General features: G+C 42.2%; 1 protein-coding gene across 1 annotated transcript; it reads right to left on the bottom strand.

The window, feature by feature from the left end:
- Window positions 1–1,668: 1,668 nt before the first annotated feature.
- Window positions 1,669–24,898, bottom strand: tinagl1 (tubulointerstitial nephritis antigen-like 1). The gene is made up of 12 exons (XM_083925031.1): window positions 24,760–24,898; window positions 21,064–21,374; window positions 19,144–19,210; window positions 14,617–14,709; window positions 14,391–14,505; window positions 12,284–12,410; window positions 11,183–11,333; window positions 10,867–11,050; window positions 9,215–9,260; window positions 8,047–8,170; window positions 5,210–5,255; window positions 1,669–5,065 (listed from the first exon to the last, which is right to left on the bottom strand). Exons 2-12 carry the CDS (start codon window positions 21,365–21,367, stop codon window positions 4,898–4,900), a joined length of 1,425 nt encoding a protein of 474 aa, XP_083781157.1. The 5' UTR covers window positions 21,368–21,374; window positions 24,760–24,898; the 3' UTR covers window positions 1,669–4,897.
- Between the last annotated feature and the right edge of the window lie 1,643 nt (window positions 24,899–26,541).

Below are 26,541 nucleotides of genomic sequence, written 5' to 3'. Positions count from 1 at the left end.
AGGTTATACCACACTCTATGACTATGACCGTAGAGTACGGTGGCATCGAAAACCTTCCCTATAACAGGCAGGAACGTCGGACAGACCCAGCTCTGTGGAGGACGGACATCTGTCTTTTCTCGGCATAAGTGCAGTGACAAAGAAACTATGACATCAATCATTTTAAACATGTGGCATATACTTTCTTAATCTGCTGTGCAAAGTTTACAAAGCTTGTACAATTTTAACAAGAGAGACATTTTCTTGTTGACAAATGTGCACTTACAGTTGAAGTGTGACTTAAAGTGGGCAATGCATACTCATTAAAAGGTATGTGATTCAATGCAGGAATGCAAGGTTAAGGTCAGTCCCCACCCCTGGACACAGCAGGTCTGCTCACCCTTCTATTAGCCAAATTGTTTGTTGAACCTGATAGTTTTCACTGACAGTTGATGTATGTGACAATTTGCTAAATATGGTTAATTTTACAGATTAACAACTCACTTCAAACAGGAGGGTGTCCTCTCTCCAGGTCAGAGCACTGTCCCTCTTTGATGCAGATGTTCACCCAGGTGTTTATGGGGGACATGGAGGTACACACACGCTGTACACACTTACAAAACAAAAATGTAAGGAGGGGGAAATGGTGGAAATTGTATTCATTGAAGTACTGTGCTCAGAGTGGGGATTGCATTTTCTTTAATAGTTTAATCATTCAATTTGAAAAAAACAAATTAATTTTTTTTTTTTTTTTAAAGAAATGTTGCTGTAAGGAAAACAAAAACTTATCTTTGACTCAAAAATGTATACACTAGCAAACAGACAAGAGGCATCATAAGTTGTAGCTGTCACACGTCCATTTGTGCCTGTGCATTATTACAACTATGCCCACATTTACACACAAGACATTGCAAATTCATCGAAGCCAGATCCAGAGTGCTGCCTATACATTTTCAGTCTGTGAAATATAAAGTCAAATTCTAACAACCTTTATATTCAGGTCTTCTTCATTGTCCAAGCTCATAAATCACTGACAGAAACATTTATTGGACTTAAATTATTCAGCCGTTCTATGTTTTTGAGACAAAATTTGCACTTAAACACATTGGAATAATGAAAAAAAAGCCTGGACACCAAAATATTTCAGGGTTTTGTCGAGCCATTTTGTGAAAAAATGTCCACGTCTCCCATATCACACAAATATTTTTGAATCAGCTGACCTCAATGGTCAGAGGAAGAATGCCAGTTATATGTGTAATGGAACATTTAATTAAGAGCATATATGTCCTTTATGGGTTTTTATTTTATTTTATTATTCTAATATTTATGATGGATTATGCATACCCTTTGTCCTGGTCTCTCATTGACTCATCCCATTGTCAGAGTTATTGCTCTCGGTGATGGAAGAGTATGCTGACACAGCCAGATCTTATAAAAACTGTCCTCATCCCAGCCGGCCTCGTCCCATGGAGCTTCCCCCTGAACACCCCGCGCCCAGTCCCTTCCATTGTGCCTCACAGAGCCCTAGCGTTCCTAAAAATCACACACCTTCTCAATCATCTAACCTAAATGCATGCAGATTATACAAGGAATTTTCCCCCTGATAGTATCACTTGTTTAAATACTACACTGATACAACAGGTGTTCACAATGAGACCAAGTGATTTTTGGAAAGACTTTATTGTGCCGCACAAGTGAACACTAATGTGGTATTGCATTTAGTGCACACAATACAAGAGACAGGGAGATAATAAAACATTGCACAGGAAAACAAGGAATAAAAGTATATAATTTACACATCTTGTCATAAATAAAGTCTACACAACACTGAATATGGAGTGGTTCATTCAACACAAAATACACAACTTCTGAGTGGAGGCCTGCTGCAGCTCCTGGGGTTTTTTTTTTGGAGGAGAGGTTGCGTTGTTGCTGAAAGTAAGATACGTTTCTATGGAATAGATTTTTACAGAAAATCCTTATTAATATAGTCATCATTGGTCCCGTCTGAACTGAAAATAATCATAATTAATGTGGCACGTGTTCATGAGAGGGTTTTTTAATCCCACTTCCATATATTCAGTCTCACATAAGCATTTAGTTCCAAGATAACAGTGAACCTGAATGACTTAATCCAACATACTGCAAGCTAAATGCATGAACAGTGACAATAAGATGTCTCTAGTAGTTTTGGTCAGATTTCCAATACTTCCCCCTGTATGAAAACATACATTTTCTCAGCCCACTGATATACACAGTGTTTGGAATACAATTACAGAAGTCATGCATTTCACATTGATGCTGCTCTTGAAATATCTTCTAGGCCGCGCAGGTGAAAATATGCATGAATTGTGATTAAATCAACAAGACTAATCAATACACTTTCAGCAAGGACTGCAAAACAGTGGTGTAAACCTATCTAGCAACTTAGGTCTTGTCCATTGCACTTTTTGTCTCTTACAAAGAGTCAATAGCAATATGCCCATATGAAAATATATAAAAGATGAAACTTCCTTATATCTGCTAATGACTCTTCAGGCCAGAGATCCCAGTTTCACATTGTCCTTGATGTCATTTACTGTAAATTCACATGCATCTCATGTTGATAGTCTGCTATCAATAGTCTGCAATCTTTCCTTGCCTTCGCTCACTTGACAATCGAAGCAAAGATTCAGTACACTCCATGGGAATCATGCAAAAACAAAAAATCTATCCACCACATTGCACCTTAAAGATCACAAGAGGCGATGATATAGAAATGGAAAAGCCTTTTGAAGTTACAGCAGAAGCACACCAGGATGTAATTTAAGGTCAGTGGTAATAATACACCATGCTTTCCCTTTCAAGTGAGGCCGTGCTCCAAAAAAGATCCGACCATCCCTCAAACAGCCGGCAATGGGTTGAAATAAAGAAACCAAGTTGTGTCATGATGAGTTTTTCTAATTGTAGCAGAAAACAATGAAAATATAAAAACGGCTCATGTGCAACGTGTGTGACTTTGTGTTTTTGCATTATTTTGAAGTGACTTTACATGATTATCATATATGAAATGCATTAAACTACAGATTCAGCAGTCAAATACTGTAGCACAGACTGGACTTTAGCAGCAGTACCCCCCTCATCCTCGTCGCTGTGGTCAAACAGGTACAACTATGCGGAAGCACAAGCAGAAAAGCGGCCGGCTGATGAGTGTGTTATGAAAGTTACTACATACAGTACAAAGTAAAACAAGTATTAAAATAAAACTTTACAATATAACTGCACCGAAAAAAATAACTTCTTTAGTTCAAATTGTAACAGTGTACACAGAACAGAGCAAAATTAAGACTACTATTCACAAACACTTTCTTTCGCAGTGGTCAACTGTTTCTTTAAGGCATTACAATCTTTTTAAACTCTTAAAAAGGGAAAATCTCCTAAATTAAGAATTCCAATTTTGTTTCAGGAAAGGGCAATCGATATTTGTGAAGGTGAGCTTCTCTCTCTCAAAGTAAGTCTCAAACTTGTGATGCCATCAAGTATAAAGGCTGGAGCTGCTCTGTAAACAACGAATGGGGAGATTTTCTTTTTGTTTTTTATACCCAAATGCGCTTTATTCCATTGTAGTGTTCTCAGTCCTGTAACACAAAATGTCCACATGAACTCAGGACATTCCCCTGGGTGCTCTCAGTGTCTATAACATCTTTCACAATTCATCGTCTATGGAGAAGCTCCACACTTTATGCGTGATCACATCACAAATTTCAGTTTTAGCACTCTGGTTTTGGATTTGGGAGAGAGGTGTTCATGCTCACTAATATTTTTTGGACTGTCTTAGACAATAGTTATAACATATATGAATTTTGAAAATAACACATCAGGATTTTAAATTAGATGGTGGTGTCAAGAATGGCAGCATGGCTTTATTTATATGTGTTTATTGTTCATGGTGACTTTTTTGCATCAGGTATGACCGATTATTTATTCTGCTGAAGCCAATGACACATGTTTTAATTGTATGTACTGACACTGTATAAACATGTAGAAGAAGGTCCAAGATGCAAAATGCTTTAAAATGTCCAGGAAGTCATTTTGATTGCTGGTCATGGTCCCTGGGGCTGTGAATCCCCTTTAAATTCCCAAATCAGATTTTTTGTAATATTACACTCTACATCAAATCTTCTGTTTCTAGTGTCAGATTATACGATTTTTTTTTACTGGAATGTGTCAGAAACTCTACCGCCTGCAGCTACTAATGCCATACAAGTGTCCTCTCTAAAACTGAGGGAATGAGCCAAACTGTGCCTCTGTATGGCTGACAGGTAAATGTCAGTAAGGTCATCTATGATATATTATCACGTTACACAGTTTGTCTGGGTGTGTCTCGCTGATGTCTGATAATCTGGCTCTCGGATTTCCTCTTTTCCACACTGACCCTCTGAAGCTGAGTCTGTCTGGATGTTGTTAAAAGACTGAATGCTCAGGTTGACAAAGAAGCACAAAGAAGAATAAAAAGATCATACTGAGCTTCTCCTTCTGTCATCACCCAACTTTGACATGTTTCACCAGATGTTATGCTGAGGATTCTGGGAAGTACGGTCTTTGGATCAGTAGGTACCTGAGGAGCCTATTGTAAGGCCACTTAAAAGAGCGTTTAGCTTAGTTGAGTTTGTTTTTTTGGTGCCTTAAACCTTGAAATACAGGGAGAGTGTGGAGGGTTGTTCTCTTAAAAGAGTAAAGATGTAATGATCCCCAGAGTGAAGTAAGGTATACAAAGAAAGGGTTCGAGGGTTGATTTTGTGGCTGTCCCAGACAGCTTGAAGAGTAACGGCGACGTGCTGAAGTTCTGGGACTCTTGGTGTGGTTTTCCTCTGGGGTAAAAACCATTTATATGTGGCTTTAAAAACAAAGGTCTTATCAGGTTTTAGCATCTGTTGCATCTCTAAATGTGTCGGCGACGATGGTGGTGATGATGGTTCTGCATGTCCTCCATCGTGATCCTGCCCCACACGCCGATCACAAATGTTTCAATCTCACACTCATTGTCCCCGCGAGCGATACGGAAGTAGCCGTTCTCTCCCCAGTTCTTTCCCCAGGAGTTGGCAGCAATCTGAAAAAAAAGTAAAGTCAAATTTCGTACAGATGAAGCAGATTTAAATCTGAATGCATATACATTTTATTCCTTAGAAAAAGCACAATGTTTGGGCCAATTAAGGGCCAATTTGGGTTCGTTGTACATACTGAAACTACTTACCCAATACTTTTTTGATGTTCCATCAAAGTTTCTCTCCTCTCCCCACCTGGTGCACAAAGTACAGATATGTGGTTACTCGAATGCATTAGAGTGAAGAACTAAAAAACAGGACAACAAAATATCTATAAATACAGGCACCGACTCAGCTGTGAAATTATATTTTTAAAGTATGGATGTTGTCCAACAAACATGTCAGATGTAAACACTTCTCAGGAATGTGTTCACTTACACACTTGGCATTATTGATAAAGAAAAGCAGGAAGAGGTAGTGTTCGAGTGGGGGTAAAAAAAACTTTCATCTTGTAAACAACATCCTGAAAACAAAGTATTTATGGCTGGACGCCGCCTTGTTGAACTCCTATATCATTCCAATCCAAAAGAACACGGAATTCCCCTTTTCCTCCACCACTTCCGAACTCCGGACACGAGACAGGAAGGAGAGGGTAGGCTACGAAGAAGTGAACACCACCTCAATCCCGTCACAGACAGTAGACAACAACCCTAAAGCACAACTATACATGTGTACATCTGAACTTAGATGCCTATCTTTACCCTTCTTCCTTGCCAGCAGCTATGTTCTCAGGAAACCTTAGCAAAGGCCCATAAATTCCCATCATGGCTTGCACTTTGGTCTTAGCTTAGCCACTGCCAACTTTTAGACGCCCGCCGTTTCTGCTCTTCATGATCAAAACATTCTCCCAAAGCCAATTCCCATCCTGTTTTTGCACTCCATGCCTTTCGTTTCCCAAGAGGCTCCCGGTGCCCAATCGCTTGTTATCTTTTATAAGGGAAAGGAATGCTGGGAAATAGAGTGACTGGTTTCAGGCTCTGCCAACTCAGTAGCCAGTCAGCTACCACAACACAGCAGATAGTGCCAACCTTCTATCAGCGAGTGTCTTTATTAGCCCAGTGTTTCCCTGATCGGAGTCAGACGTCACATTGACCAGGAGTAGACAGCTGCGTAAACAACCACAATCTGAAACAGACCGGAGAGATGGGATTTGTGTTTGTGTGAAAGGGCACACCTGTATATGTGTGAGTGTGTGATCCCACATGCATGAATGCCTGCGTGCATATGTATTGGTATGGACAGAACCGGACAGAATCGGACCACTGCTGATCTCGTATCTGGCCGCCAATCAGCTCTCTCGCTCTCTCTGGGACAATGATGGGCATACCGCTGTGCCCACGTGCCCCACCCTTTCCTGACGCCCCTCAGCCCACCCCTGACCTCTTCTCCGAGGATTGATCCCCCTCTCTGTGTCCGGTGTAGTCAGGATCAGCGCCCCAGACAATGCCCTTTCCACCACAGTGGACCTCAATGCTCTTTCAACAAACTTTCCCAGGCCCTGGGCTTAAAGGAACGCACCGCCATGGGATTTGGCCTATCTAAACATACTGATGCCTGTGGCTGGCAGGTTGGAATTCAAAACACTACGCCCCCTTCCCATCCTCTCCCTTCATTTTGCTACATCTGCCCCATAAACCCGTATCGCTGGTACATCCACATCCACAATCCACTGGCCCAGTGAGTGCTGAGGAAACACAGCGTCAGTAAAAGGTGCCAAAGAGAGGGTGGCGTTCGGGAAAACTGGGGATCCACATCCTCAGCATCATCTCACATCCTGCATACCTGCACAGTTTATTGACAAACTCAGGCTGAAGAGCTGTAATTACAGTCCGCAGAGCGTGAGCCCGAAACGTACACGGTGAACAAACATGCACATTCACAGTTTTCTAACAGACCATTTCAGAACAGCTAAGTACAGGTTGGAGGTTTAACATACACATGCCTATACATGCCCCATGTCATAAAATGTTATAAAATATACATGCAAAACATGCACATGAAAAGCGGCTTGTAAATGGGTTCTGTTTCGTCTTTGCCAAATCAGATAAAAGAAGAGAGACTGCTTTTATCGTAGCACTGAGATGCCATGTCTGGAGAAACTGATGTTTACAGACAAGCTCAGACGCAGTGGTACTAAGGGTGCTAAGGTAGTCAAATGCTCACAAACAAACATTCCTCATCCCCCATTAGAGACCCATTACGAGGTAGCTGCTCGTTTTTCTAATTTGGAAAGTGAGACTACTGAGTGACAACCTATCATTGTCACGACAGACACACTTCAAAACCAGCTGGGTAGAGCCCTGTCAAATATTTACAAGTGAGAAGGATGTTTCTTTTTACGGGTGACTGCCCTCCAAACAACACATAAAAACAGCATACCTCCACCTGTCTGTCTGTGAATAACCTAATGATAAAAAAAGAGTTTAAGATATGGAGAGGAGAGACGGATGGGTGGGGCCAGGTAATCCAGGTGTCAGCCGTCTACCCCAGCCTACCAGCCTGCATATTTGTGGTCGCCGTAGTAACTAGATAGTCTGGAGCAGACGGAGGAGTGGAGCCAAGGTGTGTCTCCAAGAGCAACAGACTGGGAGGGAAGCTCGTTGGCACGTACAGTACGCTCTTGACTGTGTGCAAACACACGTGCAGGTGAAGCTTTGAATCTAGCAGCTTCTCAATTAAAACTCAATTCATCTGTTAGTAAACACTTCTTCTGTTGAACGGCATCCACTGATGTACCAACGGTGAAACCAGAACGACTTAGATCGGGAGAAAGGAAGGGAAATTTTTTGTCCCCATTCACAGGTTTGTGTAACGTGGTTTTCCTGTAAATAACTCCAACTGAACAAAAGCCTTCATCATCAAAAGGCATACAATCCCAGCACAGTCTCAAAGGTTTTTATGTTTAGTCAAATCACATTTAAGCACACAGTTTTGTTGGTTCACAAAACAAAAAAGGCTCAATATAATTTGCATTATTTAAACTTACCCAGTGATCCTGATGGAGTGTGTGCCGTGTTTGCGGTATTGTGTAGGTTTGGTAAAGCTGACATCAGTGTGTTTGTAGATACCATTCTTATAGACAAAGAAGTCCTCGTGGACCTCCATAATAGCTGCAAGAACAAATAAGCAGGGAGAATTAATAGGTAGATGTAATACACACACACACACATACACACACACACACACACACATACACACACATAGGCTGCTGAGACTATTATGGGCATGGCAATAAGGGAGAGATAGCAATCTTATCCAAACAACAATTAATCTAATAGTAATTACCCAATTCACCAAACAAATTCCAATTTCCCTCCTGTGTCACATACCCAGACATCTGACAAAGTAGCGGAGTGCTTGTGTGTCCGTCTGCGTGTGCATGAGAGAGAGGGACAGAGAGAGAGAGAGAGAGAGAGAGAGAGAGAGAGAGCTGCACAGCTGAACTTGTGACTTTCTTATTCCAGCTCAATGGAAAAACTCTCCGGATGCACAGCTGAGAAGTTCCCTCTTTTGGAGGGCTACCTGCACTAAATCCAATTTTCTCTAGCCGAGAACAGCGTGTTTCTGAGAAACAATTCCCACTGACACACAATCTGTGAAAGTACACACACCTCTGTGTCTCAGTGTCAGAAAGAAACTCAAAGGTAAAAGGAAACTTGATGTGAAGCCAATAAGTTTTCCTGGACAGTCAAACAATAAGCTGGCACAGGCTCATAGAGAATTCCCCCACTGCGCGCACACACACACACACACACACACACGCACGCATGCACGCACACATGCACACACACACACACACACACACACACACACGCACACACACACACACACACACACACACACACACACACACACACACACACCTCCTCTATTCAAGTGCACCAGACAGTGAGGCGGGCTAGTAAAGAGAGGTCAGTTCGATCACAGAGCACAGTTCAATCTCGATGACTGGGGGTCAAAGTTGAAACCCAGGAGAAAATTATCATGATGACGAGGTCCAACATGACATCATCTGAGGTTCGATGTTTCTTAAATGAGGCTTCACAGATTAGTGTGACCCTTGGGTGTGCAGTGTTGTTTTGATTTTTTTTTAAAGTAGCACTCACTTGGGAGCAAATGTTGACAATAAAATATTATTTACAAGTTTGTCTTACCTTGCACGGGGCCATTATCCATAATCTCCTTCATGATCTCCTTTTCCTGAGAGAGGCGAGAGAAGGAAAGATTTATAGGCAGAGGAGAGAGAGACACGGACAACAAGATCATTACATGTCAGTGAAATAGAGAGGATGAAAACAACCCCCTTGGATGTTAAGAGTCAGATAACAAGATTGAGTCCAGCAGGGCTCCCTGGGCTTAATGCCTGGCTTATTGACTTCACAGGCCATCAGGAGACAGAAACAACAGGCTGTAATGATTTCGAGAGGCATTAGCCGTCATTTAGCAATGATGGATGCTGGCTGATAAAACCACATGTTGGCTACAGCTCACTGGTTGACTTTGAATTGGAGGAGATGCATGCAGAGGCAGCTTCTGGAAACAGTTTTAGTGAATGTTACATGATACTTTGAGCTAAAACGTAAGGTCAGAGGTGCTTTCGACATGAAGGGGTGTTTTTAAATTTAGTTCATCCAGCTTTTAAATTTGCGAAATAAACATTGCACTTTTCTCAAAGTAACTTGTAATTATTCCTTAAATATCACCCAAGTAGAGTTCATAGTTTAAAAGTCCCCTATTGTAAAAAGTAGGATTTTCATGTTTTTATTTTTATTATAAAGCAGGATGAGGTGCTATATAAATACCATTGAGGTATCAATACGCTCAGTTCAGAGATAAATCCACACAGCCTGTATTCAGAAACTGCCAGATTGGGATTTTTCGTGTGGGGAGCGTAAAGAGACAGGCGCTAAAGTGGAGAGTCTCAGACAGCGGGTGAATACAGGTATATTCAGACAGAGAGCACGAGAAAAAATAATGTGTTTTTTTAACATTAATGCATGTAAACATGTTCTAGTAGAAACCCCAAATACCTTAAGTATGAACCTTAAAATTGGCATAATATGTGACCTTTAACTATTAACTTATTTATTTCTCATCTTCACATAAATGTATACACAGCACAGTTTCTCCGTTTTTCCTCAACGTAATAAGTCAGACTTCTTGGCCACGTTGCTCTCATATCGACTAATGGATTTTGGTTTACTCAACTCACTACTGTTGCTCAGACTACCGAGATGACATTCAGAAAGAGGCGAGTAATTTGATATAAGAAGGTAAACACAGAAATCTAATTCCAGATGCACTTTTGAGTCTTGCAATGATAGTAGATAATGATTATGGACAATGATATCCAAAACGAATCAAGTATATTTGGAGCCGAACTAATCTTAATTTTGTAATATATTGCAACCATCTCAATCCTGAATACCATGCCTGGACCAATAAAGTGATAAACATGCAGCTAAAAATACAACATTTTGCCCTTCATTGACTGAGTTTTTGGGCTGTTGAGCACTTAATCCTGTACATTCCCATGTTCATTCATGACAGAGTCAAGTATGCATGAGAAAAGTGTGCAAAAACACATACTGTAATAAACATGTGAGAGAGATTACAGTCTACTGTAGCATGAGGAGGTCCCACAACAGCAAAAATATTAAAGCTGCTTGCGTAACAGAGATTTGAGAACATGTGCTGGTTGGGTGATGAACTGATGTAGGATAGGTGTAGATGAGGGGTAGATGAGAGAATACCTGGAGTGAGCAGGTATGGTTCTTTATGCATGCTTGTTTTGTGCATTACTTACATTGGATGAGAGCCTGTAGGGCGGTGTGGACTGGTAGATGTTGTTCTGGTTGTGTGTGTTGGGGCAGCGCTGCGTGGCCTGCCTCTTCCCCCTGCCAACCGAGCGACTCTGCATCATACAGCGGCCCACCTCTGCTGGTGTGTCCTGGGGGGGCTGGTACGGATAACAGTCTTCTGTCACCACCCTGTGAGGGAAGAGGTGAGATGGAAAGATGTGCCAAATCATAAGAATGTTTTCAACAATTATAATCAGCAAAAATAATTGTATGTTGTTGTTTTTTTGTTTGTTTCTACTTCACATAAAATTAAGTATTTACCCTCTACGCCGGAGGTACCACCAGGCTCCATCGATGCGTCCCCCGGCACAGCCTCCCTGGTTGCGTGTGTCACAGGAAATTAGATTTTGTGGGGACAGCTGAGGAGTCATGTGGCCCATCGACTGGATGGAGATTCTGTCCGATGCCACAGCTGTTGAGGAGGACAGGCAATATTACAAAATGTCACGCCAAATCTGGCCAGGGCTATAGCCTATCCCCATACATGCAGTGCCTTTGCCCGGACCACATCTCAACTACAAAGATTTGAGACTGTATCTTGCACGTTTGCGAAACTATCACCGTGATAAAATCTGACAGCCAGAAATACTGTATAAACACATGGCAACAAACTCTGTGGTAGATCCTGCTACAGGCTGCTACAGTTTGTAATCTACACATATTTTGCAGGTGGTGGATAACAACAACAACAACAGAAAGATTATATATTTAAACCATAAACATAAAGAAGACTTTTTGAGGTCAGCACATTGCCATGTCCATGTAAAATAAAAGTATTGGGAGCAAAGCTGCAGTATCAATATTTGTCACCTGACCAAGCCCCGACCACGCCAAAAACTGCAGTTCGTGGAGTGTCCACTAGGGGCAGGTTTCATAATAGAGCAATTTTTCACCCCCATGTTAAACAGGCCGTTTTCACACCACAATTAAACCTATTTAAGGTACAAAAACATTCTAGTCTCTATGTTTAGGTCATATCCCCATGACAACACGGGTAAATTAGGTTAAATTAGGGGCGCTGCCTCTTAAGTGACAGCTTACCGCTGGCTCTTACTTCGCCTTGGAGGTCAAGGTCAGCCAGATGGACGTATGTCCCTCCCCCTATCATCACATTAATGCCCTTTTTTGGTAAGAGGAAATGAGTTAAAGTCTGACAAGATGCCAACTCCCATAGGTGAGCATGATTGGATCAAGTTGAGAGAACAGACCTCGATGGAGATGCTACGTCCATTTTTTTATACAGTTTCTGCACCTAACCTATCCAATACGTCACAAGTTTTCCTTCTTCAATTTTCTGTCTTTCCTTTATGTCTTATAATAATATCTCATATTTCGCTGCATTTTCATTGTTATTTCTATTACCTGCTGTTGAGAAAGCCCAGGATGCAGCACAGTTGCCCTGATCCAGAGGTTCATGAATCTTTCCCGGCCACTTCTCTGCTGAGTTGAAGTAGAGCGGCAGACCGTCACTCTGAGGGTCCATGTTCATCTGGCAGAGTGACAAAGTGAAGACACTAGAGTTTAATGTCTGGTACACTCTCATAGAACAACCCTCATCCTTGGTATAAAAACAATGATAGTCGTGAGTGACAGTCTGTAAATGTAAACAAGACTTTAGAGTAAAATAGAGATAACAGTAGTTAGCAGCATCAACATAAAGATGCAGCAGTGGGATGTTTTTTATTTGCCCACAAATGAATGGCTGCAATTAGAATACTTGTGGACTGCTTTGTACGACAACTTTTAATCACTGGCAGATTACATAAATCTTCTAATCGACCGGCTAGTGGAAGGGACTTAATCACAGGCGATTAGGACCATTCGGCCCAGTGTCAATCTCTGACGCTGTAGAATAGACAGGAACCTTTGATGCCGGTCCTCTCCACCAAACCATGAGGCTGTTCGGTCACACCGAATGTATCATTTGAACTCTTTCACGGAGGCGTCCATCTGTATTCAAAATACCAAAATCTCTGTGGTGATAAATCCTGATTAGGATGATAAGTCTGTAATGGATTGTAGATATTTCCCCCATTGCACATATACACTTGTGGGTGCTTCTCAGATGCCTAACATGCTCAATCTATTAGTCTCCACTCAAGGTTGGATGCTCTCTTAATCTCCCAGTTACGTTTGATACCAGAGCACACACTTCAGTACATCTGACTTCCCCCTCTCTCTCTCTCTTTATCTCTCTCTCAAAGAGCCTGGCTGCCTGCACTGCATTCTTCCGATTAAAAGTGAGGTATTCATAGCACAAACAGCCACCTAATACATAACTAAGGAATGTGCTGCTGGTCAGAGATTTGTAGTTGTTCAAGGTCGAAGTCTAAAAGCACAGACACCTGAAACACCTGACCTGTAGGCGTGATAAAAGAGGCAAAATGGCTGCAAGAATAGGTCTAAATTCATTCATGAATTTACAGTTTTCAATCCTTTACACAGGTGTCTACAAATCATGAAAGGAGAGAGGGGCAGAGATTTATGAATGGGCTGCGCGGCTCTGATCTGGTTCCTGGCACAGGTAGGGACACGCTGACGGCGGAAGAAGTAAGGGGGAGCTGTGCGTTTTTTAGGTTGGAAGTAGTCGTGGAATGCTGGGAGAGGTAAACAGGGGGAGTGAGGACGGACAGATGAAGGGATGGATGGAGGTGGGGAGGAGCAGACTGAAGAAGAGGTTCGCTCTTTATTCTCCAGGCAGCCACCACCATCCCCTCCATCTTCTCTGTCTGTTGTTTTGGTTCCGTCTTATGTAATCTGTCTGGGTGAAATATAAACAAAGACTGAGCGGATCAGAGCAGGCTGAGGTTCCAGTTGGAGACGCCATCACATACCAATGAGCCATCATAATTAAGCGAGAAATGTTTTTATCGACGCTCCCTTGTTGGAATAGGTTTGCATATCATCGTGTCACTCACAGGAAGTGTGCAGAAGCTTTTAAAGAAGGGAGAAGCCACAATTAAACTGTAATTCGCTATTTATCTGCAAAACTTCCTGCTTTCCTTTCGTCCAACGTTAAAAATATACTTTGTGCATGAAAGTATTTTTTTAAAAGGATGTTTACACTGCAGCCAGCACAACCATGATGCCATACAGCTTCGGTGGGAACACAAATATGTAATATGTGATGTATGTGACACTAATGTGCAAATATATTTTAAAGTGGAATTTTAATGGAACATTGCACCCAGTGGCAACAAGTAACATGATATTATACCAATCCCTGCGTGGAAAGTAGTTCTCTTATGCTACCTTATAAAAGCAGTCAGATGTCAAAGGTCGGCAACAAAACCCAGACGATGGTTTTCATGACTTGCTTCAGGGCACTTGAGAAAAGAATATCAACACTGAACTTTGTACCTGTGCCTTCGGGGAAAGTGACCACCCATACACATTTCTCTCTATTTCAGTATTTTTCTTTGTGCTATCAACCTCAAAATAATGTTCAGCGATGAAGACTGTCCTGTACCTGCATCTCATTCATGTTCATAATAGTCCTGGAGGGTCTCTGTGTGCCCAGGCGGTACCGGATTCCCTCGTCCAGAGTCATGCCATAGAGCTGACTGTAGTTATCTGCCTTCCACCTGAAAAATAGGAAGAGAATCTGTTTGTGACCATGTGAAATAAAGATCTTATTGTCAAATGCCATCGAGAACGTGTATTTATGTGTGCTCGTGTTTGTTTGTTTTTTTTACCCATAGTTTCCTCTGTTAATGGCATGAATCATGTCAGGCTCCATCAGACAGGCATTCTGCTCACACTCCCAGCGTCCTGTTGTCCCACATGTACTGCAGAGGAGATACAGAGAGTAGGGGCAAAGAGATGAGACCATTAAAAGGCATTAGCAACTGTAATCGGATGAAAATAGTTTAAATATCCATATTTATGCTAAAGCTGGTGAAGTCAACGGCTAAAATAGGAAGACTGTCTCAGATATAGACAAAAATGCAGGGTCTCAGTGGAATTCCCAAATAAGAAATTAATTGAGAGTTGAACGTCAGTAACTGGACAAAAAAATGGGGAAAAGAACGAACGAGGGAGTGAGAAACAGAGGGAGAGGTTAAAGGAAACATTCAGCCTTTTATGGCTGCAGAATGCAGATCCATTTTTAGTTACAAGGAAGCAGAGAAGAAGTCAAGATGATGACAGAAGAGATAAGAGAACAGGATATTAATGATGACGATGATGATTACTTTGGGGATGCTCAAAAATAACTTGTACTTTCTGATGACTCACTGCAAATAGTGTGTGTGCGTGTGTGTGTGTGTGTGTGTGTGTGTGTGTGTGTGTGTGTGTGTGTGTGTGTGTGTGTGTGTGTGTGTGTGTGTGTGTGCGTGCGTGCGTGCGTGCGTGCGTGCGTGCGTGCGTGCGTGCGTGCGTGCGTGCGTGCGTGCGTGCGTGCGTGCGTGTGTGTGTGTGTTATTGAATAAATGTAGTGGAGTAAAAATGTGATGTTTCCTTCTCAAATGCAGTTTAGTATAAAATGGAAATTATTCAGTAAAGTACTTCAGAATTGTACCAGACACAAGACTGCAGTGATGATGCAGTCATTGACACATGACTTTAGTAAATCATAAAAGTATTTGTGGTTGAACTTTTATGTTGCAATTTATTCAGGTACTTGTACACAGGTCTCAAGCTATATTGTTTCAGTTCCCTTTGGAGATTTGAAAATTTGAATGCTTTATTGATGTATCCTTGGTTTCATGATTGTCTGACGGTAAATATTTTTGCTCACAGGTCCCTCTCACTAAGACTACCTGGTTAAATAAAGTTACTAAGCCACCATAAATAACAGCTGCAAGGTCAGCTGCCGTTTTGGGAATATCATAATAAACGAGCGCATTAGCGAGAGAGAAAGAATGAGGGGTGTTTCCCACACAGGCGTGTATAGACTTCCAACCATAAAGTCTACTGTACATTAGACATCATGTTTACAGAAAAGGGAACCTGCCAAGGGGATCATTAAACACACACACTCACACAGTGATGAAGAGGCCACATTCCCCTTTAGTCACAATAAAGGCTACAGAGTGTGTATCACCTCTCAAACTGCACTCCTCCCTGCTGGGTCTCTGAGACCTGAGCAAATACAATGTTCAAGCACACAGCCCCCCCTACACACACACAAACACACTTATAGACCAGGGCCGTCTGATGGCTTTGATTTGAGGAAAGAGACAATGACCTTTCACCCCTACCTCCCGCAGGAACACATAAATACAGCTCAGTACCAGGGGGTCAAAAACAACAATAAATTCACACCGTAATGTACTGGACACACACACACAGGGACTGGCGTAGTGACAGACTTATGGAGACAGGGGGACAGAGTGTGACTGAGAAAGAAATATGACAGCTCTGAAGACAGTGGGAGGCCATATTTCACATTCTTCGTCACACTCCCTATTAGTGAAAGACAACCCTCTCTCTTCACCTCTGAGGTCATACACATACACACACTTGAATACATAACATACAAATACACACACCTGGATGACATGAGGTGGATCTTGTCTAACCCTGTGCGTTCAGATATGACGCATTTAAATCATCTGGGATACAACTGCTTTAAATGTCCCATATTAGGTTAATTTTCAGGTTCGTACTATTTTTGGTTTCTGCTAAAACATGTTTACATATTTTAAATGTTCAAAAAACATTACACATTATTTTTTGCATACTGTCTGTCTGAATACACCTGTATTCACCCTCTGTAAGCCCCCCTCCTGAAAGAGTCTGCTCTGATTGGTCAGCATTTTCAGGTCTTCCGCATTTGCACTCTTGGCGTCTCTGCACCATCACTGCAGTCGGAGAATGGCTGTAACGGCACTGTAGCAGCATTTTATACATACAGTATAGCTGTGACATCACAACGGTACAGAAGTCCCGACGACTCGTTTAAAGACAAAGTTTCTGAGACCTTTAATACTTCATGCTGCTCAGTCGGGTTGTGTTTCTATAATGCTGTCTAGCACTGACACAATCCCAGGAGTTATTTCCAGTGAAGAGGTAAAAGGTTATACAGATGGCAGTCAAAGAGATTATTTTTGACTCAATCAGTGATATTTGGCTTCCTTTTTTGCTTAAGGTTAGCCAAGACATGTAGGAGGTTAGATAAGAACTGTGCGGGAGCTCGACCTGCTAATGAGAGACTTTGGAGGGGAAAGAGCTGCTGGTCGACTCAAAGCGGAAGCCCTGTCCTCCACCCTGCAGCCCTGATTTTGAGAGTTGGGAGGATGCACATTTGGGAAATCAAGAAGTGGAGAGAGTGGGAGGAGGAAAAGGGAGTGAATGTGTCCCTCTGCGCCAAAGCTGTGGTGCAATTTTTCAAGCATCCATGTGTATTGCCTTAATAAGCACGTGTGAGAGCGTAAGTGCATAAGACTCTTTTGTTTGGCGGTGAAAGGGGGATGTGGGGGAGTAAGCAAATAAATGCGTTTTACTGGTGAACTGAGACACTAGAGGTTATTTTTGCCACGCAGCTCAGCCTCCTCCGAGTCTTTCCTCACAAAGAAATGTTAGTTCTGCCATTTATCAACGGCCGTCCTCGCCTATCTATGCACCCATCCGACCCTTTAGGTCAAACCTAATTGAGCCGTCATGATAAAAGTCATACTTCACATGCCTATCAGACTGACACAGCACAGCCTCTGGAGCCGAACAGCTGCGAGGAAAAGCAATGGACCTGGAGATCAGCCGGGTCAGCGCAGTTTGGGTTAGACGTATCGTGACAAACAACCACAGTGTGTTCTTGTTGTATGAAGATAAATATAATAAGGAGGTACAAATGGATGTCAAATCAACATCTGTGTGCGTGTTCACACACATACACAGGGTCTTTGAGGAACATCAAATGACACAGATGTGAGAAACAAAAGTGGAGGACAGGTGAGAAATTCAGTTTCCCTTCTTCCTGCCTCCACTAAATACGTCCTCAAGCTGCCTTTCCTCTCCTTGACCGCTGTCGCTGTCACACAGAAAAATGACAACAGCCACGTGGACTCTGTTGCCCTGGTGGTGTAGAAGGCCATGGAGATAAAATATATTTTGGCGTGACTGAGAGCTAATGTAAAAATACTGATTAGAAACTCTTAACTTCATGTCAGGGTCATAAAGTGAAGAGCTGTTTGTGAATTTGTCTATCAGTACCCCTGAACTGGAAACACAACGAGCAGGTCAAGGAGGTCTAATCAAAGAGTCGAAACAAGACTTGTGGTTTATGACGGGATCCCCTCACTTTTGTGCATTAGAGGAGAGTAAGAACAGTTTTGAAGCTCAAGAGAAAATCTCTTTTAATTATGATTAATTAATATGCAAGACACTGATGCCACGTCCAACACCAGATAGGAAACATTCGCTTGTGGCCTGTTTTGATTTATCCTCACTGTTCCTCCTGTTACACACTTCACTTCCCAACAGATCATAACAGATAATTCTTTGAAATTAATAAGGTTGAAAATAAGACTAAATATTGTTCTCCATAACACTTAAAAAAAATATTAAACTTATATATTGACATATTTTTCACAGCAGTCATTTTAAGTTTCTGTAGAAGGTGAAGCACAGCTGTTAACAATAATGTAAATTCCGCAGTAAGACATGACAGTGTGACAGTGTGACAGTGAGACAGTGAGACAGCCTGCACAATACCAGGACCCTAAAACTGAAGCAGCTAAATGGCATTCAGCCATCATTCATTTTATTCATATCGATTTGTGCGTATTCTAATGGTAAAATAACATAGAGGCCAATTATGGACATAGAGATGACAGTAGACATGGTCAGAGTGTGTGTGATTGGTCATCTGATCAATATAAGATTTCCATTCAAAATATGGATATAAAAACTGAATATTACGCCATTGTGGCTTCATTATTAGAAACACATGCGCACACATATTTTTCAGACCCACCCAACTTTATTTTTAAACCCAAGTTCAAATGCCAAAGGTTTTAAAAAATACCAAGTTCTTGGAAGAATGTGATGCACAAGACATCTACAGTTTGATCCAACATGACTTTGCACCTTCGGCTTGAATATTTCAGTCAGAATAAACATGTATTTTTTCATGTGAAATGTTTGAACAAGTAGATACACAGATGAAGTGAAGGGGAACAATATTCTTTAAGCTTTAAGCTACTTACGGTAACATTTAAGGGTAAGCCAAGGATTTAAGAGGTGGGAAGAGAAATAAGAGTAAGAAAGAGGGGTTTACATACCATAAATTGCAGTTCTCTTTGTATGTTTGCCCCGAAAAGAACTTGTTTCCATTTCTTTCGCAGGTGCCTGGGAGGAGACAAGGAGGATCAACTTAATATATGTATATGGGTGATGATGTGACTAAACAACAATGATCTTCTTAATAATCTCAAAGAAAGCTATGTTCAGCCTCAAATAAAGAGATACAAATGGGAGACGAGATGCACTTAGATATACAGCACTCGCACTTAATCTATTGCAATCACACTGGCCAAATTCCAATAGGTGTGTGTGTGTGCGTGTGCGTGTGTGTGTGTGTGTGTGTGTGTGTGTGTGCATGTGTGTGTGTGTGTGTGTGTGTGTGTGTGTGTGTGCATGTGTGTGTGTGTGTGTGTGTGTGTGTGTGTGTGTGTGTGTGTGTGTGTGTGTGCATGTGTGTGTGTGTGTGTGTGTGTGTGCATGTGTGTGTGTGTGTGTGTGTGTGTGTGTGTGTGTGTGTGTGTGTGTGTGTGTGTGTGTGTGTGTGTGTGTGTGTGTGTGTGTTCTAAGGAGCTCTGAGCTCCAGTAATCCAGTGTAGGAATGTGGTGTTAGCTTCTTTCCTGCCTTCCCAGGCTTCCTCATCATGCTTTAACCCACTTACGCCACAGAAGTAGAGTGTCCCCCCCCCCCCCCCCCCCCCCATCCATTACATCCATAATTAGGCACCAGAAAATCCTTAACATTAGTGAGATGCAATCGCCCACTCATTATTGTCACAAACCAAACCAAAAAAAAAAAAAGACTTGGCAGTGACACAGCATTAGCATTCCTTTTTGAATTATTTTGACCTATTGCACTTGGGAGTTTGAACCCTGCCTCCTTACAGATTGTGAAAACTTTATTGCCTTGGTGACAAATTCACACTGAAGTTTATCTACAAGCTGATTTACAGTGGAAGTTGCTGTCAGTGGAAATTTCATCTGGAATTTAGGATCATGAGCTGGCTGAGAATTTACAGCGTGAGCAGGTTTCCTTTGCCGCTGTTGCGAGGCCCAGAGCTGAGTGTGTGATTTATGACTGAGGCCTTCTGTCACCCATCATCCCCCTCACAGCTGTCTCACCTAGTCTGTCAGTAATCACAGAGCTGAGGTGTGTGACAAGTTATTTATATGTTCTTATATAAAAGGGGGATTCTGTTGAACTGTGTGGTTTCATGTAATAGGTTAATGTGACAGTTATTGTACAGAATGATGGTGACATTTCCTTCTGTGAGTGAATATTAGAAAATTATACACCTTGTATTTTTTATTTGACGACATAATGAGAAAAGTCCAGGTGAATGACGCATTGAGTTATGGTCTACAACAAACTGCAGGGTAGCGATAAGAGAAAGGACCCTTTTGTGAAAAATCTGTCACCTCCTTCCTTTTGAAGCACCATTCCTCCAGGCTGTGTGACTGTGTGGGCAGATGCGTGTGTGTGTGTGTGTGTGTGTGTGTGTGTGTGTGTGTGTGTGTGTGTGTGTGTGTGTGTGTGTGTGTGTGCTTTTAAACATGCATTTGGGTCCCACCTCTTGATCCCTCTACTGTGTCGTCCAGGGAACACATACCTGCACTGACCCCTCTGCCTCCCGTCCTGCGCCCGTTGTCTGTCTCTGCCTCCCTCCACATAGCCCACATTCTTTCTCCTTACCTCCATTCATCCCTCCATCCACCCCTCCTCCCTTCCTCTGTCTGGGTTAATAAGAAGCCTACTGTTCCCTGCTCTGTTCGCAGGTAGGCCTCTTGCTGTTGCTGGCATATTTTACACCTCTACACTGAGAGAATGGTGCTATAACTGTGTGGGGAATCCAAATGTACTTTTCTACTTAGGAGCTGTACACAAATAATCAGGAGAGGACAGAGGATCAGAAAAGCTGCAAAACCGGCTGATTTGCATTGCATTGTGCACCCCTACTTACCTATGAAAGGGGGCTCCACGCCTAGGCAATGACCCCAGAAGTCGGGGCAACAATCAGAGACTGTGCGGTTGCAGAACAGGTCGCAGTAGCAAATGGTGTCAAGGTAGGGAACCGTGCACAGGTCGTCTCTGCCGGGGCAGCAGCCTCCTCTCCTCTGGCAGTAGGAGCCAAATGGATCCCTGATGCCTCCAACATGGAGGGGACTGGCCAGCTCCCTCTTGGTCCTTCTGGATGAGATTCTTTCTGCAGTGCTCTCTCCCACCACCAGGAGCAGCGCCGCCACAGTCAACAGGAAGAGCTTCATGATAAATCTGTGAAAGGAAGCGGACAGGAAATAGGATACAAGATGTTAAGGTAAAGGTAATACTGGATAATACATGTCCTACTATAAAATGGATTATTGCATTGGACATTGGGATGATGTTGTGAAAAAATGTTTGTGTCCGTTGGCCTGCTCCCCCCCGACAAGAGACACACTCCACAGGCTTCACACTCCATGGGAGGAAGTTGAAGAGGTTACACTGTGAGCAGCATAATTGGGGTATGACTGCCAACACACTATCCACCTCCCGTCGTCTAACACACATACACAGTGATGCATATGCGCTCAGTAACTCTCACACATACACTTACGCAGGGCTGGCAGCTAACCCGCATGATCTTCGGAGATCATCTACTCTTTTTTTTTCCAATTTTCCTTCCAAGACAAACAGCAGCTAAATATGAAAATGCACTCAGCAAGAAAGTGATGGGAAACCAGTGTGTGATGATAGAAACAGAAGTCTTAAACATGTTCAATGATAGGGTCACATCAGGTCTCAGGTGAAAGGTTCTTAAGCTACCTTTTTCTTTTTTTACTCTCTTTCATGTGGTTAATTAAGAGGTGCAGGTATATAGTCCCTCTTGAAATTGATATTTTTACTAATGCAGCAGTGTTTCCATTGCAGTAAACTCCAATTGCACTATAATCACCCTGCAATTACATATTTTATTTATCCAAGAGGGACCTGCCAGAGCAGATACTAATATGAGGGAGGGGATGTTATATTCCAAGATTAGTATGCTATCTCAGTCCAGGAAATAAAGCAATGTCCTGCTGTCAAAGCTAATCAGTCGCATTCGAGGAAATAGTGAACGGAAACAGCCCACCGCATTAATGTCCAAGACAATAACATGTATCTAAATACAATGCTGGGGCATGGTAACAGGGCAAGGGAAACCATACACATATAATATATAACACACACACACACACACACACACACACACACACACACACACACACACACACACACACACACACATCAATGGGCACAATCAAGGAAAATGAGCACTTCAGCTCAGCACAAGAAGATTTTCACACGGCCACAGTCAGTTATTGTGTTTCCGTTTAATTGTCATGTGAATTTTTAGCAAACTATTGAAATGAGGCAAAAAAGAAATGTGAAATAGATGCTTTTGGCCAGATTAACTAGGCTACGCAAAGCATTGTTTCATCAGAACTTAGTGCTATAAGCTATGCATGACTGTAATCCGCCAGTAAACAGAATAAAAGAAGTACTGGTTGCGAATAGGATGGGTCAGATGCCTTGGCCAGAAAAATGGATAGAGGTCTTCTGAAATTTGTTATAGTTGGACAAGTTCTAATGGTTCTTTCATGTGAGCTCGTGTTGACCATGTTTCATGGTGTCTGGAGACAAAGATGTGTTATTGGAAAGCTGATCAGTCATGTGAGTTAAATAATTTCTACATCAGAACTTATTCGCCTTACTTATAACGCCTTAAATGACCACCAGGCTTAGTGTGTGTGTGTGTGTGTGTGTGTGTGTGTGTGTGTGTGTGTGTGTGTGTGTGTGTTTGTGTGTGTGTGTGTGTGTGTGTGTGTGTGTGTGTGTGTGTGTGTGTGTGTGTGTGTGTGTGTGTGTGTGTGTGTGTGTGTGTGTGTGTGTGTGTGTGTGTGGTCTCAGGTTACTGGATATGTTAGTCTATATGGGGCAGGACAAAGACAAGGGGTTGGCCCGCTGCTTACATAAATACCATCATTAATTATCCAATCAGACCTCAGAACACAATGGACACTCTGGACATAAAGCAGGGCTCCGGAAAAAGATCTTTGCTGTCCTTTTCTGCATGATTGTGCCCCCCCCCCCCCCCCACACACACACACACACACACACACACACACACGCACACACACACACACACAGGCATATGGCAGCATGGGATGGGCAGGTCTCCTCCTTTACACAAGTGTTTTGTTGTGGCAGACTGAGCAGCAGCAGTGCAATAAAACACCCACCAGTCTGCTCAACAAGCTGCTGAGGCCTGCCGGTCAAATTGTCACTGTAAAAAAAAGTGCTGATTGTAATGCTGGCTGTGGACAGTACCTTAATCATTGATTAACCTTATTCAGAGCATCTTAGTTCTTGTAAATTAAAAAATTCTGCAAGGAGCTTCAATATATACAAATATTGCATGTGCTTGATGCAGTTCTCAACTGAAAAGAGACATTTAAACTGATGAGTCCATAGTCTCAGCTCCATTTAGTCTAATGAAACAAGGGTTTTACAGAGGGTCACTGAAGCTGCCATATGGCCTTCAGTGCCCCAGAAAACTGTAGTCAAGCTACTGATCCCACACTAAACCCTCAGCTGGGGAAACAGCTTCAGGACCATGTTCACAACTTCTCGATCTCAGTAAACTGAGCCACGCGGTGAGGCATCTCTGTTATATCAAAAACATCTTTATTAAAAAGGGTCAGCTCACCCAAATTATATAACGTAAGAGCAGAACGTCGTTGCAAAAACAGTTACTAATTTTCACTTTTAACAAAATTCTAAAAAGTAATTTTTCATTGCTGTGGGCTCAAGAAATAAAAATTGGTTCATCTCAGCGTTGTATTGGGGTGGACGCAGAAATATCAGAGACAGATATCTCAAAACCTTAACAGTTAAAAAACAAAACTATCTGCATAATATAATTTGGGTGAACCAAACCTTTAATGTTCCCTTCTTACACTCTGCCCTATGACTCCACTCTTTTACTTTCCTTCACACAGCTGGACTTTGAGATATCACTGCACCGGCCGACAGATCATTCTTGGCTCAGTGTATCTACATAAAAGCCCTTTCAGCTCTGGTTCCCTCTGTGTCACACAGTCACTGACGATTATCTGTCCAGTTCTATTTTTAAAAACACCCACCGGGTCAAGGAGAACAGAGACCATTCATAATACAGTGCAGGTGTTTAATGGAGGGCCTGAACCACATCAGGTGAGTGACGGGATAACTGTGTGTTATCTGTCTCATTCTGAATTACACAAGAGGAGCTGCCACTAAGCCACTGGACTCAATAACCTCTTGAGAAAAAGAAAAATCTCACCTGTCTCCCATTCATCTTCTTGAACCTATTAATAACTTTTATGCTACAATCACACACCCAGAATGTAAACATGTCGTCACAGTAAAGACTGTAGTTCTGTGGCTACGTGAAGCACAAAGGAATTAGTTCTGATCTCAGAAAAAAAATGATGAGCAAACTTATGAACAAAAATAGCTTAAAAGTTTTAATAAATTTAAAAAAGAGAGATTTAAAGTAACTTGAGATCAGTAAAAAAACTATGTCACTCGGACTGCACCTGCCTGGAGTTGGTCATAAAGAAGGGCTGCCATTGTAAAGTGAAGAAAGTGTTGTTACCTTGAGTTCAGATGGAAATCCTGGTTTTGTAATCCGACAGAAAACTGCAGAACTTTGCGGATGTGTCGTTTAGGAAGTCATCCACAGGTAGAGAGGTAAAAATCAATCAATCAATCTCTTTTCTCTCTGTTCCTTGCTCTCTAACTGGATCTGCTCTGTCAGACTCTGTCTTCTCTATATACAGGCAGTAAGAAGGGCTAACCACTCCCCCCAGCCCGACCCCCCTTCACTCTCTGCCCAGGCCTCTGCTTCACTGCCTCCTGCTCAAATCTGTGCTCTCTCTCTCCCTCACACACACACTTCTTTCCCTTTGCTATCTCTTCATGCCTTTCCTCTCACTATCAGACTGAAGCCTCCAATCTGAAAGTGAAATGGTGTGCACATCTCCATTCACTCTGCTGCTGCTTCTTCTATTTTCTTTTCACTCACAGCAGCAGCAGCAGCAGCCGCAGCAGCCGTGTTTGCCCTCCACTATCTGTGGCGTTTTTTCCCTGCAGGGTCAAATCTACTTCGCTCTGACACAGTGGTGGGTACTACTGACCTCCTGTTCACCATCTAGTGGTCACGGGTTGCATATCTTCACCTCAGGCAGCCAGGAAATTATGGGATAGCCTGAGGAAGAAAACCTCCCAGCTTCTAGAAACTTCCAAACTCGCCTCCGGAGGACAAGTTTTGGCAGGTGTTTTTTGGAAGGCCAAGTACTCAAAGTGTACAAAACATTACGGATGTTTTCTTTCTGCACGATACACATGTCTTGAATCTGTTTAAATCATTTTCCACTATTTTGTAACATCTCCTCCTTTCCAACCTGAATAGATTCAATTCAGGACATTAACAAAGGATGAGGGTTTTTTTTAACTGGATTTACTGAAACAGTGAACTTTAAGGCTGTTTTTATATCCATGTATCAAGTAATCAACCCACTCAAGTGTATTATTCAGGCTGCGGAAAAGTACTACTTTTATATATTGGATGCCATATTCGAGACACAAGATACAAAATATCAGCAATTTCCACTATTATAGCTTAAAGTGTTATTTACGTTTACGTTTTTCTGGATTAGAATGCTAAATAGGTATTTAGGAGACTGACATGGTGGTCCCAAAAGACACAGCTGTGCCACGGCCCCCCCCGGTGGGTTGATCAATAAGCTAAAAGGCTGAATCAATAACTGCGAGTCGACGCAATGCAGGTGGGTGTGCAGGGCAGGGCTCCCCAAAAAAGCTTTCAGGACAAAAGAGAGCACTGCAACCCACAGAGGTACTTAAATGTCCATCCATTATATTTGCTCAATAGAATTAACACTTGTAGAACATTTAGGGAAAAGGGGCAGTGCCCTCCAACAGGTCAGCCCCTGATGATCAGCAGTAATACGAAAGGTGACCCAATGGTTTCTGAAATACATGAAGCAACTAATTAAATGTCAAACAGTTTTTTTTTTTTTAAATGATGAAATGCTAAGACACCTGCTCAAACTTTAATTTTCATATGTCGGCAATTGTTTAGACCTTTGAAACTCAATGCTAAAAGAGGCCCCACCACAAAGACTGTTTAAACAGAAACATTCGCATACAAAGACCTTCATTCTTTTCTGCAATTTTAACGTGAAATACTGAACATTCAAGCTGTCAAGGAGGGCGTACACAGGAAGTGACTTAACGGTATCCATTATTTCAAAAGGTAAAGACAAACTGGGAGTAGATACAAGATGGGTAACCATACAGCAACTCATATTTTATATTAGATGTAGCATTTGGAACAGAAAAGTCCAACTTGTACTGT

This window comes from Echiichthys vipera, assembly GCF_963691815.1.
Source record: "Echiichthys vipera genome assembly, chromosome: 13".
NCBI lineage: Eukaryota > Metazoa > Chordata > Actinopteri > Perciformes > Trachinidae > Echiichthys > Echiichthys vipera.
The sequence above is the reverse complement of the archived record's forward strand: the minus strand, read 5'-3'. Positions and strand labels throughout refer to the sequence as shown.

Excerpts from the sequence above, each read along its gene's own strand:
- tinagl1 (XM_083925031.1), bottom strand. The coding sequence starts at position 21,367 with ATGAAGCTCTTCCTGTTGACTGTGGCGGCGCTGCTCCTGGTGGTGGGA. Across the intron at positions 14,506-14,616 it reads ATTAACAGAGGAAACTATGG|GTGGAAGGCAGATAACTACA; the intron begins GTAAAAAAAACA and ends CCTATTTTTCAG. Across the intron at positions 5,256-8,046 it reads CACTCCATCAGGATCACTGG|GTGGGGAGAGGAGAGAAACT; the intron begins GTAAGTTTAAAT and ends TTTGTGCACCAG.